Source organism: Nicotiana tabacum, chromosome 23, assembly GCF_000715075.1.
Source record: "Nicotiana tabacum cultivar K326 chromosome 23, ASM71507v2, whole genome shotgun sequence".
Classification (NCBI taxonomy): domain Eukaryota; kingdom Viridiplantae; phylum Streptophyta; class Magnoliopsida; order Solanales; family Solanaceae; genus Nicotiana; species Nicotiana tabacum.
Genome location: NC_134102.1, coordinates 123,955,512 through 123,979,528, shown reverse-complemented (window position 1 = coordinate 123,979,528; position 24,017 = coordinate 123,955,512). Strand labels below are relative to the sequence as shown.

The 24,017-nt window shown below is 38.1% G+C and overlaps 3 protein-coding genes across 7 annotated transcripts; 1 reads left to right on the top strand and 2 right to left on the bottom strand.

Annotated features, from left to right (window-relative positions):
• Positions 1-6,824: 6,824 nt before the first annotated feature.
• On the bottom strand, positions 6,825-7,529 carry LOC107765161 (3'-5' exonuclease-like). Its single transcript, XM_016583773.2, has one exon. The coding sequence runs from the start codon at positions 7,527-7,529 to the stop codon at positions 6,825-6,827; it is 705 nt and encodes a 234-aa protein (XP_016439259.1).
• A 1,427-nt stretch (positions 7,530-8,956) lies between these two features.
• LOC107765158 (uncharacterized) lies at positions 8,957-13,737 on the top strand. 5 transcript variants are annotated; one of them, XR_012705973.1, is made up of 6 exons: positions 8,957-9,071; positions 10,102-10,417; positions 11,547-11,994; positions 12,421-12,719; positions 12,886-13,342; positions 13,527-13,737. XR_012705973.1 is itself a non-coding variant. In XM_075246415.1 (6 exons), the coding sequence occupies exons 2-5, from the start codon at positions 10,115-10,117 to the stop codon at positions 13,231-13,233; spliced, it is 1,398 nt and encodes a 465-aa protein (XP_075102516.1). In that variant the 5' UTR covers positions 8,957-9,071; positions 10,102-10,114; the 3' UTR covers positions 13,234-13,259; positions 13,527-13,737. The 5 variants fall into 5 exon arrangements, 4 of the variants coding, with proteins under 4 accessions (XP_075102516.1, XP_016439256.1, XP_075102518.1 ...); XM_075246415.1 differs by having other exon boundaries at positions 12,886-13,259; XM_075246417.1 differs by having other exon boundaries at positions 9,003-9,167; positions 12,886-13,259.
• A 1,043-nt stretch (positions 13,738-14,780) lies between these two features.
• Positions 14,781-23,443, bottom strand: LOC107765157 (protein transport protein SEC16A homolog). Its single transcript, XM_016583766.2, has 13 exons — positions 21,001-23,443; positions 20,584-20,904; positions 19,584-19,709; positions 19,381-19,503; positions 19,128-19,298; positions 18,375-18,500; positions 18,149-18,283; positions 17,884-18,011; positions 17,695-17,803; positions 17,304-17,621; positions 17,063-17,218; positions 16,663-16,961; positions 14,781-15,792 (listed from the first exon to the last, which is right to left on the bottom strand). Exons 1-13 carry the CDS (start codon positions 22,921-22,923, stop codon positions 15,285-15,287), a joined length of 4,443 nt encoding a protein of 1,480 aa, XP_016439252.2. The 5' UTR covers positions 22,924-23,443; the 3' UTR covers positions 14,781-15,284.
• Between the last annotated feature and the right edge of the window lie 574 nt (positions 23,444-24,017).

The window sequence follows — 24,017 nt, the reverse complement described above, 5'->3', positions numbered from 1 at the left end:
ATGCTTCACGCTTGTGTTATAGACTTTGGAGGTTTTTGGGATCAATTTTTGCCACTTGCGGAGTTTGCTTATAATAATAGCTACCAGTCGAGCATTCAGATAGCTCCATATGAGGCATTATACGGAAGGCGATGTCGTTCGCCAGTTGGCTGGTTCGAATCGGGAGAGGCTCGATTGTTGGGTACCGATTTGGTACAGAATGCCTTGGATAAGGTCAAGGTTATTCAAGATCGACTTCGCACAGCTCAGTCGAGGCAAAAGAGTTATGCCGACCTTAAAGATCATGATCTTGCATTCATGGTTGGAAAAAGAATATTGCTCCGATTTTCAGCTATGAAAGGTGTAATGAGGTTTGGAAAGAAGGGCAAGTTGAGCCCTAGGTATACTGGACCCTTTGAAATTCTTGAAAGGGTGGGTGAAGTAGCCTACATGCTTGCTTTGCCACCTAGTTTATCAGCGGTTCATTCCGTGTTCCATGTGTCTATGCTCCGAAAATATCATGGTGATCCGTCCCATGTTTTAGATTTCAGCTCAGTCCAATTGGACAAATATTTGACTTACGAGGAGGAGCCAGTGGCTATTCTAGCTCGGCAGGTCTGGCATTTGAGGTCTAAGAGTTATCCTTCAGTTCGAGTGTAATGGATAGGTCAGCCGGTAGAGGCATCTACCGGGGAGTCCGAGTCGTACATGCAGAGTAAATATCCACACCTTTTCTCCAGCTCGGGTACTTTTTCTAACTCCGTTCGAGGACGAACGTTTGTTTTAGAGGTGAAGAATGTGATGATCCAAAGTGTCATCTTTAAATTTAATAAGTAATTCTGTGTTCTAAGACCTCAAAAAGCACTACTTATCATTCCTCGACTTGCATGCGCAGTCCGTATAATTTTCCGGAAAGTTTTTGTGTGAAAAATGGATTAAAATGTGAAATAGAGCTTTAAAACTCAACTGAGTTGACTTTGGTCAATATTTTGAGCAAAAGGACTCAGATCAGTGTTTTAATAGTTCCATAAGGTCCGTATCGTGATTTGGGACTTGGGCGTATGCCTAGAATCGAATTCCAAGGTCCCTAGCCCGAGATATGGAATTTTGATGAAAAATTAAAAGTTTGAAAGCTTAATAATTTTTAAGAATTAACTAATGTTAGATTTATTGACATCGGGTCCGTATTTTGGTTCCGGAGCCCGGTATAGGTCCACTATAATATTTATGACTTGTTTGCCGAATTTGATGAGAAACAGAGTTGATTTGACGTGATTCAAGCATCCGGTTGTAAAAATATAAGTTTTAAAAGTTTTCATGAAAATTCCATTCGATTTGGTGTTCAATTCGTAGTTCTAGCTGTTATTTTGGCGATTTGATCGTGCGAGTAAGTTTGTATGATGTTTTAGGACTTGTGTGCATGTTTGTTTTGGAGCCTCGAGGACTCGGGCGAGTTTCGAATAGGCTACGGGTGTTTTGAAACTTTGGAAAAGTCTGGTATTTCCAGTTCTGGTTTCCTTAATCGTGATCGCGTGGCTTTATCCGCGATCGCGAAGGCTTGTTGAGCACTGATGGAAATTTGTACTATGCGATCACATAGTATTATACGCGATCGCATAGTTGGAGAAGTTAAGGCATCGCGAACGCGTGGGCAAAGCCGCATTCACGATGAAGGAATGAGGCAGAAGCTGAAGCACAAATTTTGTGCTATGCGATCGCACAAGGTAGTCCGCGATCGCGGAAGGCTGAGAAGTTGTGCTTCGCGTTTGCTAGAGCACTGACACGTTCACGTAGAGCAAAAGCTGGGCAGAGAAGATGATTGGAATTGTTGAAAGACTATGATATCACCATTTTGTATCACCCCGGAAAGGCCAATGTGGTGGTCGATGCTTTGAGTAGAAAGGTTGTGAGTATGGGCAGTCTTGCATATATTCCGGTTGGTGCGAGTCCGTTAACTGCAGATGTTCAGACCTTGGTTAATCAGTTTATGAGGTTAGATGTTTCAGAACTCAATCGGGTTCTAGCTTGCACAGTCGCTCGGTCTTCTTTATATGGGCGCATCAGAGAGCGGAAGTATGATGATCCTCATTTACTTGTATTTAAGGACACGGTGCATCACGGTGATGCCAAATAGGTTGCTGTAGGGAAAGATGGAGTTCTGTGAATGTAGGGTCGTATTTGTGTGTCTAATATTGACGGGCTTCATGAATTAATTCGTGAAGAGGCACACCGTTCCAGGTATTCTATTCATCCAGGTACCACCAAAAAAATCAAAATTTGCGGCAACATTATTGATGGAGGAGAATGAAAAAGGATATAGTTACATATGTAGCTCAGTGTCTGAATTGTCAGCAAGTTAAGTATGAGCATCAGAGACCTGGTGGTTTGCTTCAGAAGTTATAAATTCCTGAGTGGAAATGGGAGCGTATCACTATGGATTTTGTTGTTGGACTCCCACGGACTCAGAGAAAATTTGACGCACTTTGGGTCATTGTGGACAGGTTGACCAAGTCAGTACATTTCATTCCAGTGGCAGTTACCTAGTCTTCAGAAAGGTTAGCTGGAATTTATATTCGTGAGATTGTCCGCCTTCACGGTGTGCCCGTGTCTATTATTTCAGATCGATGTAAGCAATTTACCTCACACTTCTGGAAGGCTGTACAACATGAGTTAGGCACGCGGGTTGAGTTGAGTACAACATTTCATCCACAGACAGACGGACAGTCAGAGCGCACCATTCAGATATTGGAAGATATGCTTCACGCTTGTGTTATAGACTTTGGAGGTTTTTGGGATCAATTTTTGCCACTTGCGGAGTTTGCTTATAATAATAGCTACCAGTCGAGCATTCAGATAGCTCCATATGAGGCATTATACGGAAGGCGATGTCGTTCGCCAGTTGGCTGGTTCGAATCGGGAGAGGCTCGATTGTTGGGTACCGATTTGGTACAGAATGCCTTGGATAAGGTCAAGGTTATTCAAGATCGACTTCGCACAGCTCAGTCGAGGCAAAAGAGTTATGCCGACCTTAAAGATCGTGATCTTGCATTCATGGTTGGAAAAAGAATATTGCTCCGATTTTCAGCTATGAAAGGTGTAATGAGGTTTGGAAAGAAAGGCAAGTTGAGCCCTAGGTATACTGGACCCTTTGAAATTCTTGAAAGGATGGGTGAAGTAGCCTACATGCTTGCTTTGCCACCTAGTTTATCAGCGGTTCATTCCGTGTTCCATGTGTCTATACTCCGAAAATATCATGGTGATCCGTCCCATGTTTTAGATTTCAGCTCAGTCCAATTGGACAAATATTTGACTTACGATGAGGAGCCAGTGGCTATTCTAGCTCGGCAGGTCTAGCATTTGAGGTCTAAGAGTTATCCTTCAGTTCGAGTGCAATGGAGAGGTCAGCCGGTAGAGGCATCTACTTGGGAGTCCGAGTCGTACATGCAGAGTAAATATCCACACCTTTTCTCCAGCTCGGGTACTTTTTCTAACTCCGTTCGAGGACGAACGTTTGTTTTAGAGGTGGAGAATGTGATGACTCAAAGTGTCATCTTTAAATTTAATAAGTAATTCTGTGTTCTAAGACCTCAAAAAGTACTACTTATCATTCCTCGACTTGCATGCGCAGTCCGTATAATTTTCCGGAAAGTTTTTGTGTGAAAAATGGATTAAAATGTGAAATAGAGCTTTAAAACTCAATTGAGTTGACTTTGGTCAACATTTTGAGCAAAAGGACTCAGATCAGTGTTTTGATAGTTCCAGAAGGTCTGTATCGTGATTTGGGACTTGGGCGTATGTTTGGAATCGAATTCCGAGGTCCCTAGCCCGAGATATGGAATTTTGATAAAAAATTAAAAGTTTGAAAGCTTAATGATTTTTAAGAATTAACTAATGTTAGATTTATTGACATCGGGTCCGTATTTTAGTTCCGGAGCCCGGTATAGGTCCACTATAATATTTATGATTTGTTTGCCGAATTTGATGAGAAACGGAGTTTATTTGACGTGATTCAAACATCCGGTTGTGAAAATATAAGTTTTAAAAGTTTTCATGAAAATTTCATTCGATTTGGTATTCAATTCGTAGTTCTAGGTGTTATTTTGGCGATTTGATCGCGGGAGTAAGTTCGTATGATATTATAGGACTTGTGTTGCATATTTGTTTTGGAGCCTCGAGGGCGCGGGCGAGTTTCGAATAGGCTACGGGTGTTTTGAAACTTTGGAAAAGTCTGGTATTTCCAGTTCTGGTTTCCTTAATCGTGATCGCGTGGCTTTATCCGCGATCGCGAAGGCTTGTTGAGCACTGATGGAAATTTGTACTATGCGATCGCATAGTATTATACGCGATCGCATAGTTGGAGAAGCTAAGGCATCGCGAACGCGTGGGCAAAGCCGCATTCACGATGAAGGAATGAGGCAGAAGCTGAAGCACAAATTTTGTGCTATGCGATTGCACAAGGTAGTCCGCAATCGCAGAAGGCTGAGAAGTTGTACTTCGCGTTCGCGAGAGCACTGACACGTTCACGTAGAGCAAAAGCTGGGCAGCCTAAAAATGTGCTTCGCGATCGCGAAGCATTGTACGCGATCGCATAGGGTAAAAATATGGGCATACAGAACTTAAGTTTTGGAAATGGGATTTCGACCCATTTTCTACCATTTTCGATTTTGAGCTCGGGTAAGACGATTTTTGGGCGAGTTTTACGGGTAAATATTGGGGTAAGTGTTCTTTATCCTATATTGATTATATTTCATGATTCCATACTCATTTATATCATGAATCCGTGAATTTATGGAAGAAACATCAGATTTTTTATAAAATCTTCCGAAAATATAAAATGAAGATTTGAAAGCCAATCCGATGTCGGAATTCGATAATTTTTATATGGTTGAACTCGTATCGGAACGGGTATTCGGATTTCGTGAGTTTTTCTGGGATTCAAAATGTGGGTCCCACTGTCGAATATTAAAATGAATTTCGGATTTTATCCGAAAAATTAGTAAATTCATATTGAATTAATTCCTATGATTCGTATTGAGTATATCGAATTGTTTGTGAATAGATTTGAAGCTTTTGGAGACAAATTTAAAAGGAAAAGTTGTGGTCGAGTAATTGATTGAAATTGCAAAGCGAGGTAAGTGTCGTGGTTAACCTTGACTTGAGGGAATAGAACCCTTAAATTATTTGTTATGTGAAATGCATATGAACGATGTATAGGCGAGGTGATGAGTGTTTATACGTCATTAAATTAATTGTTTGCATAATTATTTAAAAATTCTAAATTTGTTTTAATAGATGAATTAATTATTATGATAATTGTTTCTCTCCTATTCTTTGTCAAATATTAATTCTTGAATTCCTGTAATAATTGCTACGTGCTGATTTGATTTATGTGCACTAATTGCCACTTGACATTTAGCATATTAAATAATAAACTGCCTAGTAATAGCATTCATCTAGTCGTCTGAAACCGTCCATGTTGTCTAAGAATTCGTGACCTTCCCTTCAAAACTTATGGATTTGTTGTATCTGAGTATAGCCGAAATAGGGTTTAGGATTTATTTCGATTTATTCCACTTGCCCCATTAAATAACAAATTTAATTTGTAATGCTATTCTCTTTATTTAACCGGTAATACATTGATAATTATTCGTATACTTTCCGGTAAGTTTTGCTAATAACTAAAAGTATTAAGCAAATGACTCCTAATACGTTTTAATATAGATTCGAAACAAAATAAGAAATGTGGATAAGGATATGTTCTGGTTTACTTATAAGAATTGTTGACAAAATAATACTCAAATCAAAATAATATACGAGCTTAATAAGTTTTGGCTTGTGAAGATAAAAGAACAAAGAAATGGAGGTGTTTAAAAAATAGTATTTGTTAAGAATCAAGTGAATATACACGTTAGAATCAATTATTTAAATAAACAAAAATGAATTCTTTATAATAATTATATTATGTTGAAGTCGTGGCAAAATAGATAAAAGAAAATGATTATCCATCCATATTATCCATTAAAAATGGGTTGGATAATGAACTTTTTAAAAATAGGTCAAATATGGATAATAACCACATTATCCACTTAGAAATAACTATTGTGTTTAACTTTTACATTTATAAAGTCTCAAATTGGGGTTTCTCAAGTTGGGGTCTAGGAATTCTCCCAAAAGTGATCATATTCAAAAAATCATGGATAATATGGATTCTATATTATTCACCGGTTAACCCATTTGTTATCTGTATTAAATATGTGTTGGATTAGTTAATTTATCCATTTTTGCATTACTCATTCTCGACCCGTCCCATATTCGACCCGCCCGTTTGCCACCCCTATTATGTTCTAAACAACGATCATGAATGTATTCCAGATCTATTTTCGTTGTGAATTGGACATAGATTCTTTATATTTTCTGAAATAAAATTTACATATTTAGAAACTACATAAAAAGTACTACTATAAATTACAAATTCAGATTATTTAAAAATATTTACAAAATATATGATCAAAGAAAAATCTTATTTGACTCTCCGAATAATTAAAAAAGTTCATTACTTTTTTAACGAGAGGGGGTATATACACTAGAGAGGTTACAACGACTCAGAAAATCTGCACAAATTACACGATACAAGAGTCAAAATATCCATACTGCCACAAATCAAAATTCTAGAAGGAGAAAAAAAAATAAAAAATCAGACACCTTCCTTGTTGGAATTAATACAAGATACCAAAAATCAATACTGAATCAGAATTTAACAAAAATATCATACACATCCCTCATTCAGACTCGACATATATATAGATACAAAAAATCAATTTTCTTCAATATACATTCCTAATTCCCTATGATATTTCATCAAATTTTACATCAAAAGCAGATACATATGGAGAATACACCAATCTGTTCAACATCTCAGAAAACAAGTTCATTCCAATTTCAAAAGACACAAAAGCATCAATACAAGCATACTCCACTTGTTCATACGACAATTCCTCAGTATCCCATTGACTCAACGTAACTTTCAACGGCTTCTCCATCACTTTACCAAGAACTTCATACGCCATTCTCTTCAATCCCATTCTCTTCAACCCCATTATTCCATACTCAGGCTCAAATTTACGTACAACCAATGCTAACTGGTACAAATCCACTGAATTCGCTACGAACAACCCGTGATCTTGGAACAATTTGTAAGCGTCGCCCTGAATACCAACACCAACGAACGTGAAGTTAGGGTTTGCGAGAAAAGCGCGGAGAGAATTCGGGATGTAATCTGCGTGAAGAAGTTGAAATAGAAGGCAACGACGGCCGACGCAGAGCTGAAGGAGCGCTATTTTGGAGTGGTTTTTATCAGTGGCGTTAATACAGGCGAGCCACTCAATGTCTAGACCAATAAGGAGCTTGTGTAGTCTACGCCGGTGAATGTGGATTGTTTGCCCAATCCACTTATCAACGTCGGCGGCTTTTTTTGTAACTGTTACTTTGATTTGGTTTTCATAGAAAGGAACACTAGTGCAGAATAACGTTCGGGAGATTATTTCGGCCATGGTTTGGAAGAGAGAAAACTGATATGGTGAAATTCTTTTGGATTGAAATTTTATTGTGAATTTGTATTATAGGAAGGAAAGATGCGGTATATAAATAGAGTTTGATACGAGTTTGCCTTTGTTGAGTAGGATTGGGAGAGAAGAGGAGCTTTTTTGTTCCTTAACTAGTTCTGTTTCGGTGAGCACCAAATAATGTAAATTTTTCTTATATTATTTTAATTATTATCTGCCCCCCCCCCCCCCACAAGTACTAGTGCTTATCCTCTTACCACGGATGCTATTTTAAGTTATTTAATTAAAGTAGCTTCTTTACTTTTTGAATACAAGAATAATTTTTTGCGTGCAGATGTTAATGAAAAAATAAAATAATTATATCGGTTCCAATGTTACCTACTTTCATTTTGATGATTTATTCGAAGTAAGACAATTATCAGTAGGTAAATAGTGAAATCTATGATCGTTGTTTAGGGAATGTTAGATCAATAATTCTTACTATAAATCTTCTTCTGCTAACATGTTAGGCACTTTCGACATTTGAAATAAGATTTTATTTCAACCATAACGTCCAAATGTTTTCATTTTAATAAGCTTAAATTTTATTTGCAACAGGAATTGGTGGGAAGATGGCTATTATAATTTGAAATAGTTTAAAGAAAATATTAGTAACAAATATGATTTTTTTTTTCGTTCGTGAGCTGAAGATGTATCGGAAATAACCTTTTTATTTTCATAAAGTAGGAACAAAGCTGCGCACACGCTATTCTCATCAAACTCCACTTGTGAGATTATACTGAGTTTGTTATTGTTGTTGATATTTTTTCTATAATTTGAAAGTAAGTTTAGCCTTAACGAAAGACGACATAGACTTACTAGATGGAGTTGGGATTTGTTAGACAACTACATAAACTGGGCCAAGGAAAAAAAACAAAGAATTGAGCCAAATGACACAAGACTAGGAAATTGAAGATGTATGTGCTTCAATGGGTAATGACTATGTCTTTGACAAAATAAAACTAGGAAATTAAGAATTATGTAAATTGGATAGAATTGAGATAATAATTTAAGAAAAATATATTAATTTTCACATTTTGTTTAAAAGCAAAATTAAAAGAAAAGAGGGCATATTGTGGTCATGGACGGATTGAGTTATGACCTTTATTCGACCAATTTTGACCCAATTCATTTGATTCAAGTAAATTTTGAACGGATTAAATTAGTTTGGAAGTTGGAACAATCCATTTTACCTAATGACAAAAGAACCCCAAAAATAAATATAAAAAGAAAAAAAGAGAGGGACCAAATCTTAACACTCAAAAGGTTTGGGATGAAAAGAAGATCGTACAAGAAGCAAGCACAAATGAGGACCGTAGGATTAAAAAGATCAACGGTCAGAGATAACCAAGGGATACGCATTTTTCCTTCTTTTCCCAAAATCCCCTCATTTATTTTTTCAACCCCCAAATCCCCCTTTCTATTAACGCCGCTTCTACACTACCCTACCTCTCACATTCACAGCAAACCCTAGCCCGTCTCCAGATTCCGGTAAGTAGGGCTTAGCCTTTTCTCCGTTTTCTTCGAAAACCCACATTTAATCCGTTTATCAAATCAATTGGTGAATTTTTTGACTGTTAAATTCAGGTGGTCTTTCAGTTTTCTTCCTTGTTATTTACAGTATTTTGTTAATGTTGAAATACCCGTTTGTCTCTTTATGCTATTTTTACGCTGCCTTTAGCATTTTCCATAAAGTTGTATTTGATGGAATAGAGTTAAGTTAGGGTACTGAAAGTCAATCTGTGAAAAGTCTGCCAAGTCGGAAACAAGGTTGCCCTCCATATTTTTTTGAGCGTCTGTGTCTGTGTGTTTTGTTTAATAGCGGTGGTATCCGGGTCTGCCTGCACACACCTCAACTATTCCACCAGTATCAGCTACCTCGCATCAGCATGCGAAATGGGTAACCCACAAGGCTTTGTCACTTTTAGTAGAGAAAGGTTACTAGCCAATCTCAAATATTTTTTTTTTTTTGAAAAATGGTAAAGCAGTCCAACCTCAATTTTCAAACCAAACAGATTGATCTACCGCCTTTGTCTCAGTTCCCAAATATTCCCAGTGCCAATATAAATCTCATGTCCAACACCCTGAATTGCTAAGGTTTATGCTTGGGCTGTGGGCTACATAATGGTTGTGGAGCTGAGAGGAAGAAGAATTGGAAAAGCCTAAAAAATTCTCCCTCAAGAAGAATTGGAATTTTATGGATTTTATGTACATATGGAACTCATTAGGCTTTCTTACTAAATAAATGATTAGCTAGAATCTTCATATAGGAACGGAAACCTTTAAGATTCCTTTATATGCAGCTTCTATATGGATTAATCGCCTTTTTTCAATGATATCCCTTATCTATAAAAAGAAGGCCACTTATTGTACGAAACCACATCCTTAAGGTTGCAAAATTGATATTGGATATCTTTCCATAGACTCTTGAAGTGAATTATTTTTGTTGTAATTTGTTCTTGTCTGTGTTAGTAACAATGTTTTCCGGCTTTCCTTGTTCTGTTGGCTGTTGCCAAAACAGGGTGCCCTTTGATATGTCTAATAGGCAAGATTCAGATGTTGATGATGATTTCAGTGATCTTTACAAGGAATATACTGGCCCCGTTAGATCCAACACAACTAAGGCACAAGAGATAACAGTGACAAACAAAAGGTCTCATGCTGGTTCCGATGAGGAAGAGGACGCCCCCGACCCCAATGCTGTCCCGACGGACTTTACTAGCAGGGAAGCAAAGGTTTGGGAAGCTAAATCTAAAGCTACTGAGAGAAACTGGAAGAAAAGGAAGGAGGAAGAATTGATTTGTAAAATATGTGGAGAGTCAGGCCACTTTACCCAGGTACTGCTTTGTATTAGGGTTCTGATTAGTGTTCTTGTTACTACTATTTTGGGTGGCTGAGGAGGGAGAGAAATTTTAAGGATCACACGACTGATAACTGGAAATATCTACATTTAGTCAATCCATTCAATCTATAATTGCTCTAGTGGTGAGCACCCTCCACTTCCAACCAAGAGGTTGTGAGTTCGAGTCACCCCAAGAGCAAGGTGGGGAGTTCTTGGAGGGAGGGAGGCGAGGGTCTATTGGAAACAACCTCTCTACCCAAGGGTAGGGGTAAGGTCTGCGTACACATTACCCTCCCCAGACCCCACTAGTGAGATTATACTGGGTTGTTGTTGTATTCAATCTATAATATCCTTTGTTCCTCACCCTTTCTCTGTAGGATGTTGATGCATCTCTTTTCCTGAGAAAAATTGGTGAGAGAACTAGGTGGTATCTTTTGTTATCACAGTTTTGCTCCTTACTATATCTCCGTTATTTTCTGATTAAAGGCAATCGATTTCATTTTACATTTCTGTCAAGTTAACCACAGTTATCAGATGTTTCTAGACCAAGAGCTCCTTTTGTTTGTAGATATACTGGGCCAGCTGGCTTAATGTAAACTGGCTCATTTTACTGTTCCCCCCCCCCCTCTCTAACTTACGAATTTTTAAATCCTTTTTTTGGGTGGCTTGGATAAGTAGGAAAATTAAAAATCCCATGAGGTATCTTTCTTGCATATACTGGTAGCTTGGTAACTAAAACTGAGGGATGGAAGAGCAGTAGACATCATCTGACAGTTTTTTTGCTTATGATCCTTCTGACCAAAGGCATAAGTAAAGCAAAATAAGTTAACCTCTGTTCATGCGTCGACTGGGATAACCCCTTTGGTAGTCCCTGTAATCCTTTTCTTTTATGGCAAATTTTCTGCATGCCATTTCTGTCAGCCAACCCAGGAATCCTGACCATAAGATTTTGGGTGAAAACAGAAGAACATATGAATACTGTTTAACTTTTATAAAATAGGCTGCCTATAAAACAAAAAGTGTGTGTGCCTTCCATACCTGTCAAAAGTTTATTCTCAGAGACTCACAGAAGAGCTTATGCAAATGTCAAAGTTTATGTTGTGTGCTAAACAAACCATGTATAGGGATGTCCATCTACTCTTGGAGCGAATCGCAAGTCTCAAGATTTCTTTGAGAGAGTGCCTGCAAGGGAAAGCCATGTGAAAGCTTTATTCAGTGAGAAAGTTATAAATCAAATTGAGAAGGATGTTGGCTGCAAAATCAAAATGGAGGAGAAGTTTATCATAGTTAGTGGGAAGGACAGATTGATCCTAAGAAAAGGAGTGGATGCTGTACATAAAATTAAAGAAGAAGCGGACAAAAAGGGTCCTTCTAGTTCTCAGGCGTCCAGATCAAGGTCACCTGAGCGCAGAAGTCCTGTTAGCTCTCGTATGGTACGTTCTGATTCTCAGAGATCCAATCACAGCCCTCAGAATGCATCACAGTTACACCATAGGTATGGAAGACAAGAGAAGGTTGTGGATGATCGCGGTCATGATGGTTTTCACAAAATTGCAAGGGGTAGTTCACAAGGTAGGAAACCAAAGAGTCTTTCTCTTCGACAAGTAGAGCACAATTTGCCTTTCAGCCTGATTTTGGTTTCTTATTTTTCCCTTCTACATGTAACTTTGGCAATTAAGTTTTTTGAGTATGAACTTCACAGGCTGGTTCTGATGTTGAGTTAATTTCATTCATAATGTGCGTTGCTTATCTTTTTCTTTTTGTGGCAGCAAGAGGTAAGTTCTTTTCAAGCATTCTGTTCGATTCTGATGTAACATTCGTGGTGGTCTCAAATGAAAGGATTATCCCCCATTGAAAATTTTCACTGAAAGTATGTAGAGACTCGTTTGCTTCAGATGGGTTCACTATGAGATTTTAAGATACTTTGCCATGTTAAAGCTGCCATCATTGTTAGAGTTCTTCAATGGAAGTGCTTAACCCACTCTTCATTTGGTGAAGCTTATGGTAATGATGGAGCTAGAGGTCGATCAAGCCAGTCAAAGTCTCCGGCACGCCCCACTTATATGAGTAACTCGTATAATTCGTACGATGGTCACGGTCAGGGCAGGGGTGTATACAGGCCTGATGGTTGGGATGCTGGTAGACGTGGTTCTGACATGAAATCTAACCGTGACTTTGACTACCCCTCCATTCCACAATCCTTAGAGAATCTTGAATTGCACTACCAAAAGGATGCTATAGATCTAGGAAGAATTCGGGATAAGGAAGAAGATGAAGAAAATCACAAGCATAGAGAGGTATGAAGAAGTACCTAAAGTTTGATCTTTTCTTTTGTTTTTTCCATTTTTGGATTATTATTTTATTTCAAATTTTGCTTTGAAGAAAGACCCTCACCGAGGCCATAGTGCTGATGTGCTAAATCATTTTCCAGTCATAATCTTGTTTTGGTTTATCAAATGTTAGGCCATCAGAGAAGTAAGAGAGAACTACATGAAGAAATTGACCATCCTTAGAGTTGAACATGCAAAGCAATGGGAAGAGTTTCTACAACTTGATGCTCTGAGGAGGCAACAGCTGGCAGGACAGCATGCGTCAGCCTCTGGGTTTGGCAGTTACAATCAACAGAGTTATCAAGAGTATGAGAACTCAGCAGGTAATCCACATTATTCAGGACCCAACATACCAATGGAACCAAGGGTAAGATATCCAAACCCTATGGATAACTACCATCCATCAAGGCCACAAGACAGTTATGGTGACTTTCAGCGTCAGAGGCGTGATGATTATGGGAAAGCCTATAACCGATACTAATTGGGTAGATTGGAGTTTTTCTTGTGGTGAGTTGTCTTACCCTTTTGACAAGCTGAGAGCACTGAGTTTCATTTTGTTTCACCTAAAGCATTGGCTCTGCCATTTTTAGGTGGGTGTGCCCTTCTCGTCATAAATGTGTTCTTTTAAGGGTATATTTACGGAGGTTCTGAAAGTCAATATTTGGAATGGAGAAAATGTTGGATAGGGTGGCAGATGATTGATTTTTATACAAGGTTTTGTAGCTTTTCTTTACTTAGATGCGTTTAATTAAATTAGCACTTCATAACTTTCAGGATGCGAGTGGGTGGTGTCCTCGTTCACTGCGATGAATCAGTCTGGTTATGTTTGGAGATGTAGAAAGATCAAGAGAAACTCTGAATCTGACTATGGTACTGTTTATGCTGTAAAGACAATTGAATCAGGGTGTTCTTATTTGGAGTTAAATTATATCTTTGTCTAGACTAGTGAAGTTTGAGCTTTGGCATGAAATTTGGAAATACTGAATATCATGGTATAATTGCTACTTTTCAGTTTTTCAACAGAAGATGCTTTGAGAAGCTTTTCATCAAATGATGAGTGATATAATTTTCATAATGCTGGCAATTATAGAGAGTTAAATCTTCTCGTAAGCCCAACAGACAAGGTTCTGCAGATTATGGATTTCTTCTCTCGGATGACAGTTTAGCAGTTTTTCTTCCCTAGGATGCAGTTTTGTGATGACTGCTTTCAGGATTCCATTGGGTAGAAGCTTTCCTCTAATAGTAACATGACACCTTTATTATGCTGTTTATTTTGGAGAAATGGAGGGAGGGGGAGGGGGTTAAAACTATAGGGGTTATGATGCTGGTTGCCTTGGGCGTTTAATTCTTTTGCACTCCAGAAAAGGTTGTCATAAATTAGTTGACCTAGATGCGGCACAAATGTAACTTTGGTGCTACATTTATCTCCTAACAGAATTCCTAAGTTAGTGATCATATGCAGCAAGTGAAATTCCGAGAATTAACATTGTCGTAGGATTTGCTATAAATACATCAACTTGGGAAGCAAACTCTCTGGATAATTAATATTAAAAGAAGTCACTACTTATTCTCGTATTTTTGAATCTAGGAGATCAGACTTTAAATCTGTTCAGTCTGTCGATTCTGTTATACAAATATTGTATGATTGTTTGAAAGTATTCTTCTACAGTGACATAGGAGATCAGGAGAAGGGGAAGGGGAAAGTGAAAATTCAGGCCACATTGAATGAATGATCTTTCCCAGTATCATTAGATTGTAAGCTTTAGTAGACTTTTTCAAATTAAAGGTATATTAGTATTTTGATTTAGTATATTAGTACTGCTCTTTTATCCACAACAAATCAGGTTTAATCCCACAAATGGGGTCAGGAAGGGTAGTGTACACAGATCTTACCCCTACACGATGGAATAATGCTCATTTAACCAAACAGGAAAAAAGGGAACTATAAAAGCACTGATCTTTAATTTTAACAAAAATGTGACTAATGATAACGAAAGTAACCAGGAAATAGAGACATGCAGTGTCCACTGGGAGAAAAAGTACAAGGCATTTTATTTGTCCAATCAATACTGGAAATGGAGTTCTAACATTCTTCTTTGCTACACTTTCTCCCGCAGAGATGGTCTTCCTATTTAAACTAATAGGATGGACATTCCTTTCTCTATAAATGAACAAATCAACTATACAATGTATCTCATGCCATTTTCCTTGTAATATAATATGACAAGACTCTCAAACAGCAGGTATTGAACCTTTTGGAGAGGCGAAAACAGAAACAGAAAAGACAAAAATAACGACCTATGCCTAAAAGTAAACAGCTAAGTATGTAATGGCTTTCAACACATAACTGATCTTACAAAAAGGAGAAGTAATTGAAGGGTTGGTGAGAAGTGTGTTCCAGCTTCCTTTGACCACACTTAAACCCCTTACGGCCTTACCAACAAATGGTCGACGATCTTGAGCAGCATTGTGTCCCGAGAGTGGAGAGAACCAAGACAACAACCAAAAATTAATATGTACATCTTTATTGTGTCACAGTTCTACTTCATGTAGATCTTCACCAAATCTACCACCATTCATCGAGGAGTGCATCAAATTAGCATCACTAGGCATGAATGATGATGGAGGCATACCCAATACCTCACCAAGTGGTTTTACTTCAGATTTATTTGGGGTGAAAGCATCAGAAATGCCTCCGCTCCATGATGCAGTTCTCCGTGACTGACTTGACAGGGGGCTAGGTCCAGTAGTTACCCCCTTCTTAGAGATGCTGTCCATGCTTGGAAATCTCTGCATAAGCATGGTTGATGGAGGTGCAGGAGACTGGAATGACCCATTCACAGCAGAGATTGAATGATTTTCACTATTTCCTGAAGTCTGTTGCTCATTGGAATGACTGTCAACTGTTTGTTCAACAGGGGACATTGGCGTAGGAACAAAGAACTTTGCATTTCCAGTAGCAGGTTTCATGGAAGGAACAGAAGGCGATTGGAAAAGATTTGTTGGATTACCTCCACCTTTATTGAATGTGTCGACATACCTGCCAAAAGAGGGATGAGAATAGTAGGTCAGCTTTCTCTAGTTGAGTCACAGCAGGAAACACTATATGCACTTTTACCTCCTAGAAATACTAGCTTTCATCGCCTATGTCCATATTTGTAGATTAAAACCAATTACACAGTCAATGAAATAAAGAAGCTGGATGCAAAAACATCTAAACTAATAGTTTCCTCATCATTTTCAGGAACAAATCACTAGGAACAGATAGCTGCAATAACCTAACATATATCTTCAGATGTAAAACCAAAAGATTATAAAGCTTTGTCTGCTGCTTTTTTTGAGAAGGTAGCGCTTTGTCTGCTGCTTTTTTTGAGAAGGAAGCGCTTTGTCTGCTCCTTGTTAAATCGAATTATGTATTTTATAATTTTGATCTGCCAGGAAGGACATCATCAAGTAATTAGTCCAAGTAGACACTCTATACTCCTTCTGACCAGAACAATTCCTTGTCTGTTCGTCCCAAAATCCTTACTTCTTTCCTTCCATGACAAAGCTGTCTCCCTCCAACAATTTAAACTAAGACAACTCTTCACAAAGCAACTTACTTTTTTTTAAGTCCAAACTAAATTTTAATCATGTTCTTTTTCTAACTTAATATTAATAAGCTATTAAAGCAAAATACTTTATTCTTCGTGCAGTCAAAGTGCGTCATTTTAACAGGATAAGGTGTATCCAGGATCCGAACACCAAGGTAACCAAAGAGCAGACTCACAGTTAACCTAAGCCACCAAAAAAAATCAGCTGGCCCCTTGTTATTACTTCAACAATAGTATGTTCCCAATGGTCATATATCCTACTGAAACATTGAATCATCCGATATATTTCTATAAAGGAACACGCCAATATCACTTGCCTTGACCGAACACCCATCCGACTGCGTGCTGAGAATTGGTTAGTGGCCGGTGGAAGTGGTGGGATTCCTGAACCATTATCAGCAGAAGGTGGACTCTTCATGTCTGGACTTCCGTTACTAATAGAACCTTCACTTTTTAGTACACTATTCAAGTTATAATCGGGTGCCCCGCTCTGGAAAACAGCAGTGGTTGGTGGTGGTGCAAGAGCTGGTTCCTCAGCAGGAGGCGCAGCACCTTCTTCAACCCATCTTTTAAGTTTTTCATCATAATAAAATTTATTTGTTTCACCCAGTTTGGCCTAAAATGGATCATAACAAATGGAAATAAGTGTGAAACACAAATCCAGAGGATCACAATGTAGAAAATAACAGAGCGAAACCTCATGAAAAAATAATGTACCTGACGACCTTGTCGGGGTTTAAGGACTAATCCAACCGTTTTTTGGAGAAGCTGAGAGCCAAAACTAAAGCGACCAAAGCGTGATCTACCTGCAGCTGCTGATGAATTACCTGGTTTGTTACTTGAGCTTGCTTCCTTTGATGAGTCGACATGATCCTATACAAATTGAACAAAAAATTCATCTTTTTTTAAGACCAGACAGATCAAGCCCAATTAGCCACAGGGTAATACCATTACATACCTGTCTAGGAGTTCTTCCAAAGTCGGGCTCTGAAACACTTCTATTGTGCATCGTCATTCTATTGTTGTCAGCTGCCCATTCACTTATTTTCTCCATGGATGCTGAAGGCATCAAAGATGACATCGCCATTGTCGATTGACTATTTGAGACTCTAGGTCCCGCAGACTGATAATGATGTTCATTCCCTTGTGGACTGCCGCTTGTTGTTGAAGGAACCGGCGGTGGTAAGCCCCCAACCACACGGTGAGCAGTGCTATCAAAAAGGTTAAGCAATTTACCAACCAACTTTGCAGGAGCCAAATTAGTGGCAAACCCTCCCTGCATGCAGAAAGTTCCCACTATAATTATCTGTGGACCATCATATTACAAAGGTAAGTGTATCAAGGGCTACCTCTTGGTGTGTTTTGATCCTTTCTTCAAGAGACGACACTAATTGTCTCAATGTTTCTATCTCAGGAGCTCGGCCAGTTTTAAGCGATTTAGATAATGCTTGACAATACCTAAAAATTAGAAATGATAAGCCACCAGCAGTAAGGATTTCCAAAAAATTTAAAGTAGAAGTAAAATCTTGGATACATACTTCAACGCATCTGGCGTTCTCCCAACTTCAGCCAACATGTGTGCATATAAAAGCTTGTAAGGTTGAAAAGGAGGAAGAATAAATTGAGAGTTTCCAAGCACCTTTGAGTATTCATATATCTCAGTCCTCTGTCAACACAGTATTTCATCAGTCAGCATATTCACTTGCATTACTCCACTAATGCAGCAGTAGCACAGAGCAAACAGATAGAAGCAGCAAAAGAATGTTTCATTTTTCTTCTTTATGAAAGGCAAATGAATAGGACCTGAATAGCCTCTGGACTAGCATAAGTTCGGGGGAATTTCCAGTGATCAGCGCCAACAAGACACAATCTTGCACTGTCTGAATATGGTTCAATGTTTGCTTCTGCCACCAGATAACAAATGTGTGCAGCAACAATCTGAATCGCAATATTAAAGTATGAAGCATACAGACACAGCATAGGAGATATTCTAAAGAATGAGAATATGAATATGAAGCAGAATACATACATCACTTCTCTCTTTCCACAAACAATCGCCAAGATGAACAAGCACCAATTCATCATCCTTTGTTCTATTTGCAGTGATCACAGCCAAATTCTCCTCCCAATCGTCAAGCATGACATTAGCCCCAAACTAAGATAAATAGAAGAATAATCAAAACAAGCTAATATTCCCAGCAAAGTATTCACTAAATCTTTAATAGATTAATAAACTAAAGGGAAATAACAAAAATAGAATATTTTCACAAAATGCCGAAGAAGAAAAAAGTGATCTACATATCATCTGTATTTTACTACAGAAATGTAAGGGTTATGCAAATAGTTTTACACCTCTGACAAAAACACCCTATCCTCAAAAAGGCGGTAAATAACTGTTTAACCTCAAAAGAGTGGAACTCTTCCGCGGAACTGATAAGTCAAAACACATACTTGTGGTTCCACTTGACTATCACTAATAATGTCTTGTTATGATCTGGAATGCTCTCTAAACTAACTTTATATGCATGTTTTCAACTTTAAAAAGTCAAATAACTGTTATGTCTCTTTATTCTGTAATTGTATTGATTTTGGAGTAGAATCTAGTTAAAGCGAGATACTTGAATATATATATTTACCAGGATCCCAACCTACTAAAAAATATATATCTTACTAGGATCCCATTCCAGGGGCTCAGGAAAATCATGTAAAAATATGTTGAAGCTGAAAGGTAAAGCCAGCAAGCCAAGAAAATAACAGCTGTAATAGAGCTATAAACACACACCTGAGCAGGCTGTTGAGCGACATTTGCGGCAATGGGCATGCCACTTGGAGCTGTAGATTCTGCATTAAAGACAACAGCTGGTTGACCTGCAATTAGTAGGCAGAGTGTCCGCAAAGGTGATCCTGCTGTTAATTGTAGGAGTGCCATTTGCTTCACAGTTTCGACATAAAACTACAATTGTCCGTAAAACGATAATGCATTAGTACAAAGAGGAATAAAATGAAGAGGCTGGATTGTGGAGAACCGGACAAACCTGATCACCAAGTTGTGCAGCGAGAACAAGAGCTGGACCCCATAACTGACCCTCTTGTGCACATTGCAATGCTTCTTTCTTTCTTCCAGAAACTAGAAGACTTTGAACTTCAGCAGCAGTAGTCTAAAGCATGTCCAAAAATATTAGCTGATCAAGCAAATAATCAACTTAGCAACTAGGAAATAAAGATATAAAAGAATTACCCGCAACTGTCCTTCAGAAGGCAATTGCTGCAAGCACTGGGCAACAGTGCCATATTGGCTGAATTGTGTACCATTCCTCTTCAGAGATGCAAACAATTTGGCAACTGCTGTTTCTGGAGCATCTTCCTGCTCAAATTACCAAACCAATTTAGTAATAGCAACTGGTAAGTTGAAACTGTAAGTTCCATAATATAAAGACATGGCTGCAGAAACAAAGAATGAAAAAAGATTTAGAACAAATGAGATGTCACATCTTCCAGCAGTGGAAATCACCAAATAGAGCATAGGTTAATAAAATGAAGTCCTCTGTTCCTAAAGTTTGCTTTCACCTAATCATCAAAGTAGACACAAACTAGAAAAAGTAAAGTTCTCTTGCATCTTGCATCTTGCATCTTGCATCGCAAAGTAGTGCAAATCATTACACTCTGCAAGATATGCTTTGTCTCGCAACAATTTGTCCCCTAAGCTCTTCTTTCCCAGCACACATGCAGCCTGCTTCACAATTTTGCTCAAAGAGCAGAGCTGAAGGCCTAAAGAAATATTTCTTTGTTATTACTCTCTTGTTCCGCATTTGTTTGCCGGCTTTCTGTTTTAATATGTCCAAAATGTTGATCTCTTTCCTGAAATGGCACATTTCAAACAAACAAAAACTATGTTCTGCTTTATGTAATTTCAAATTTCATGTGACATTACCAACTTCTCTACTTTTCGTATTTCAAGTTATTATTTTAAACTCGATATAATAATCGATACAAACATATTACTTTTAGACTGTATGAATGTCAAGGTAGGTTCCAAATTGTGGCAGGTGGAATATTTCTCAGGAACTTTCTTTGCGGTCCCACCGAATGCCTTCATTACTTCAGGGACAGGACTTACACATTAACATGCTGCTAGTATGTACAATTCCTTTTTTAGGTTGATAGTTTAGAAAATAAAGCATGACAGCATTTATAGCTAATTACATGCATGTTATGAGAAAAATTCATTTCCACTTTACCTTCAACAAAGTATCAGTACCAAATGGGGATCGAAGTTTCCCATAGTATTGACATGCTATTTTCAGCAATGACAGAAGCAACCTCAAAACTTCCCCTTTCCTGTAATCCACGTCAGGGAATAAAGGGTTTGCAATCTTCTCGTCAATCCATTTATTCAACTCCTTAATACCAGCATTTCCACCAACCAAAGGACCAGGGAATGTATTTCGGCAGAGAGTTTGGATATAGTCACATGCCCCAGTTGCAAGACTTGAACTGTCGATTCTCTCTGACATCACATCCATCAAGTTAAGCACAGATATGGAACCTCCAACAGGATTCTTCATAGAGAACGCACAAACACTTTCAGCAATTAGTAAGAGTTTTGCACTTCAAAAATAGTGAAAAGAAAGGAGAAATATACGTTCGAGTCTAACCTGGCTGCCAAAGGATGAGCTATCATAAGAGCTATTATCTTTCATCACGATCAGCTTTCCACCAAAACCAAAGGTGACCAAAGCATGAGGAGGACGACCAGCAGATGATCTTCCTGCGGTAGGAGCATAAGGATATTGCTGGGTGTTCTGAAATGCTTGTGGGGAATAATTGACTGTATTTTGACTTCCGTAATAATCACTTGAGAGATGCTTCTGCTCGTTTTGCTGCATTGTCGGCTGACTAAATTGCTGATTAAAGCCCTGTGACCCAGCTGTTGCTGAGAAATTACCCTGAGTTTGATTTGATTTCCCATGGTATGAAATTGTTCCCTCATACTGATTAGACATTTGCGGACTAACATGGCTGCTAGCAGAAATCTCTTGGCTGTAGTGATTCTCCAATGGCTGGTTCCCCCTATATTCTGACACAGGTTCACTCTTGGCAACATTTTCAGTTTGCCACACATTTGAGTTTTGCTGATTGTATTTACCAAAAGACCCATTGTAATCATGCCCTCCACTGCCAAATCCTATGGATCTACTATTCTCATTCTGCCCATATGCACCATAAATACTTTGATCGTGATTGGGAGAAAAATCTTCAGATGATACCCAATCATTCTGATTCAGCTGGCTCTCACCTTGAATAGTTGATTGAGTAGATGAAGTATATGTGTCGAGAGAGCACCACTCCATGGCAATGGTATCATAGTACCAACCGGGGTATTGAGGATCAAAAACCATATGCGAAGGGTATCCATTGTTTACTTCTGAAGCTTGATTCCACTCAGTCGTAAGCCCACCTCCATCACGCGACTGAGACACCTGATTCCAGCCTGTCACTACCCCGTTCACATCACTTGCCTGAGAAACTTGGTGGTTCCAATTCGCTGCATTCTCAGTCGCATCACTTACCTGGTGAACCTGATTCCAATTATTGACACTTTCAGTGGTCCCGCTCTCGGCTACAGTCCCAGCAACAGACTGAGAAGCTTGCTGTAAGTAAGAGACTTCTGACTTTCCATTAGAAACAGTCCAGTCAGCAGCAGAATTATCTTGTACATTGGCTGTTGAGTCACAACTAGAGACCAGATACCACTGCCCAGTATTTACATCAAACTTCCATCCTGGATAAAGATTCTCCCAATATTGACTGTTATTTTGATCTTCCCCGCCTGCAACTTGTTCTGGAGTCGCATTATAGCCAAAACCATCTTGATTCTGCTGCATGTACGAACTAGAATTGTCGAAATTCGCGGATTCATTAATTTGATCAGCTGATACAACATTTGACCCCACATTTTGATTCTCCCCTGTGTTCCCTATAACAACTCCAGTATTATTATTCCCCAATTCACTGAAAAAGTCAGAGTAAGATCCAAAAACCTCTGTATCACCATCTGTAGCTGGATTAGAATGAAACACACTCCAGTCAACCTCCTTTATACCAGGATTGGCGGATCCACTAGCGTGATTTTCCTCCTCCTCCTTTACATCAGGATTAACGGATCCACTAGTATGACTTTCCGAAAAATCAGTAGTTACCTCAGTCTCCAAATCACCATTGCTTGACTCAAGCAAACTATCTAATCCGCCCGAAGTCAATGACACTAAGGAGCCACTACTCTTCTCTCCATCCCCTCCCTTTATCACCAAAGGCGGTTTAACATCACTATCAACTGTTTTATCATCCCAAGTTCCTTCCTTTTTAACTCCACCTAAATTTTCCAATCGAGCATTAGCATTAACATCATCACTGATACTAAGATTAGCAAATGCTTTAGCCTCATCAGATTCATTCCCATCAACCGACACCGATGCAGTTACCTTAAAATCAATGGCATCATCATCATCATTCACCAATTTATCAAAGAAATCTTCATCTGTTTGATCCTCCACCATAAATGGAGGATTTGAAGCCATTTACTCCCCCTAACCCTAACCCTAACCCTAAACCCAACAAATTTCTCTAATTCAAGTCCCAATTAAATAAAATAAAAAACCCAAATGTTGAGATCCAAAAAAATGCTTTTTTAATTTAATCAAAGAAAACAAAAATACAACAAGATCTAGGATTTTCTTAAGATACCCATAAAGGAAAAAAACAAACAAAATTGGGGAAATTGTTGCTTCAATTTAAAGAATCAGATTAATAGGGGAAAAACGAAATATTATTGAACAAACTAAATTAACTTACAGATCGCGAAGCAAATTCTCGGAAGTTAATTTGGCTTATATATGTATATATATAAATAAAATACAAAAAGGAGACATTCAAATATTTATATATGCATGGGTTCTTCTTTTCCTATTTAAGATGTGAGAAGAGAGGGGGAAGAAGACAAGCCCTCCATACCGCACCAAAAAGTCCCCAACTTTCAACTACCCATAAAAAATTAAAATAATAAAAAAAATACTTTGACTGATTTATATTTTTGCATATGCAAATAGTTAAGACTGATATTTCTTTTTATTTACATTGAGAAGTTCCACTTAGGATAAAAGGCTTTTTATAAAAGACAACTCTATATCCAGGTTGATTTTAAGCCTGATACCCTTAGTAGCAAATTTTGCAATATTTTTTCAGAATAAAATTGCAATTAACAGTTTAATAGTAATTTTTTACACTCTCAATTTAATTTAATCGATCATAATATGTTACTACTCGTATCAAACTTTATATCCCATAATTAACTTTGTTGTAGTCTAAGTAAATATTTTCTATATTAGATTTGTATAATAATAAAAAATAATAATAAAAATTGTCCTACTCACCTATTTGGGATTCAAAAAAAAAAAAAGGACCTCTCTGTCCTAGATTTGCTAGCAATAAATAGAAAGTGACAGATTTGGTAGAATTTGACTTGATGATTGCCATGCGGCAACTCTCTAAGTGGCTGGGACATGTCATATTTAATAAAACTTTATTTATTGAGGCATGTTTTACTTTTTTTTTCACCTGTTAATAGCTCTAATTTAACTGTATTAACAGTTGCTCGTGAGTAACTATGTAGAAA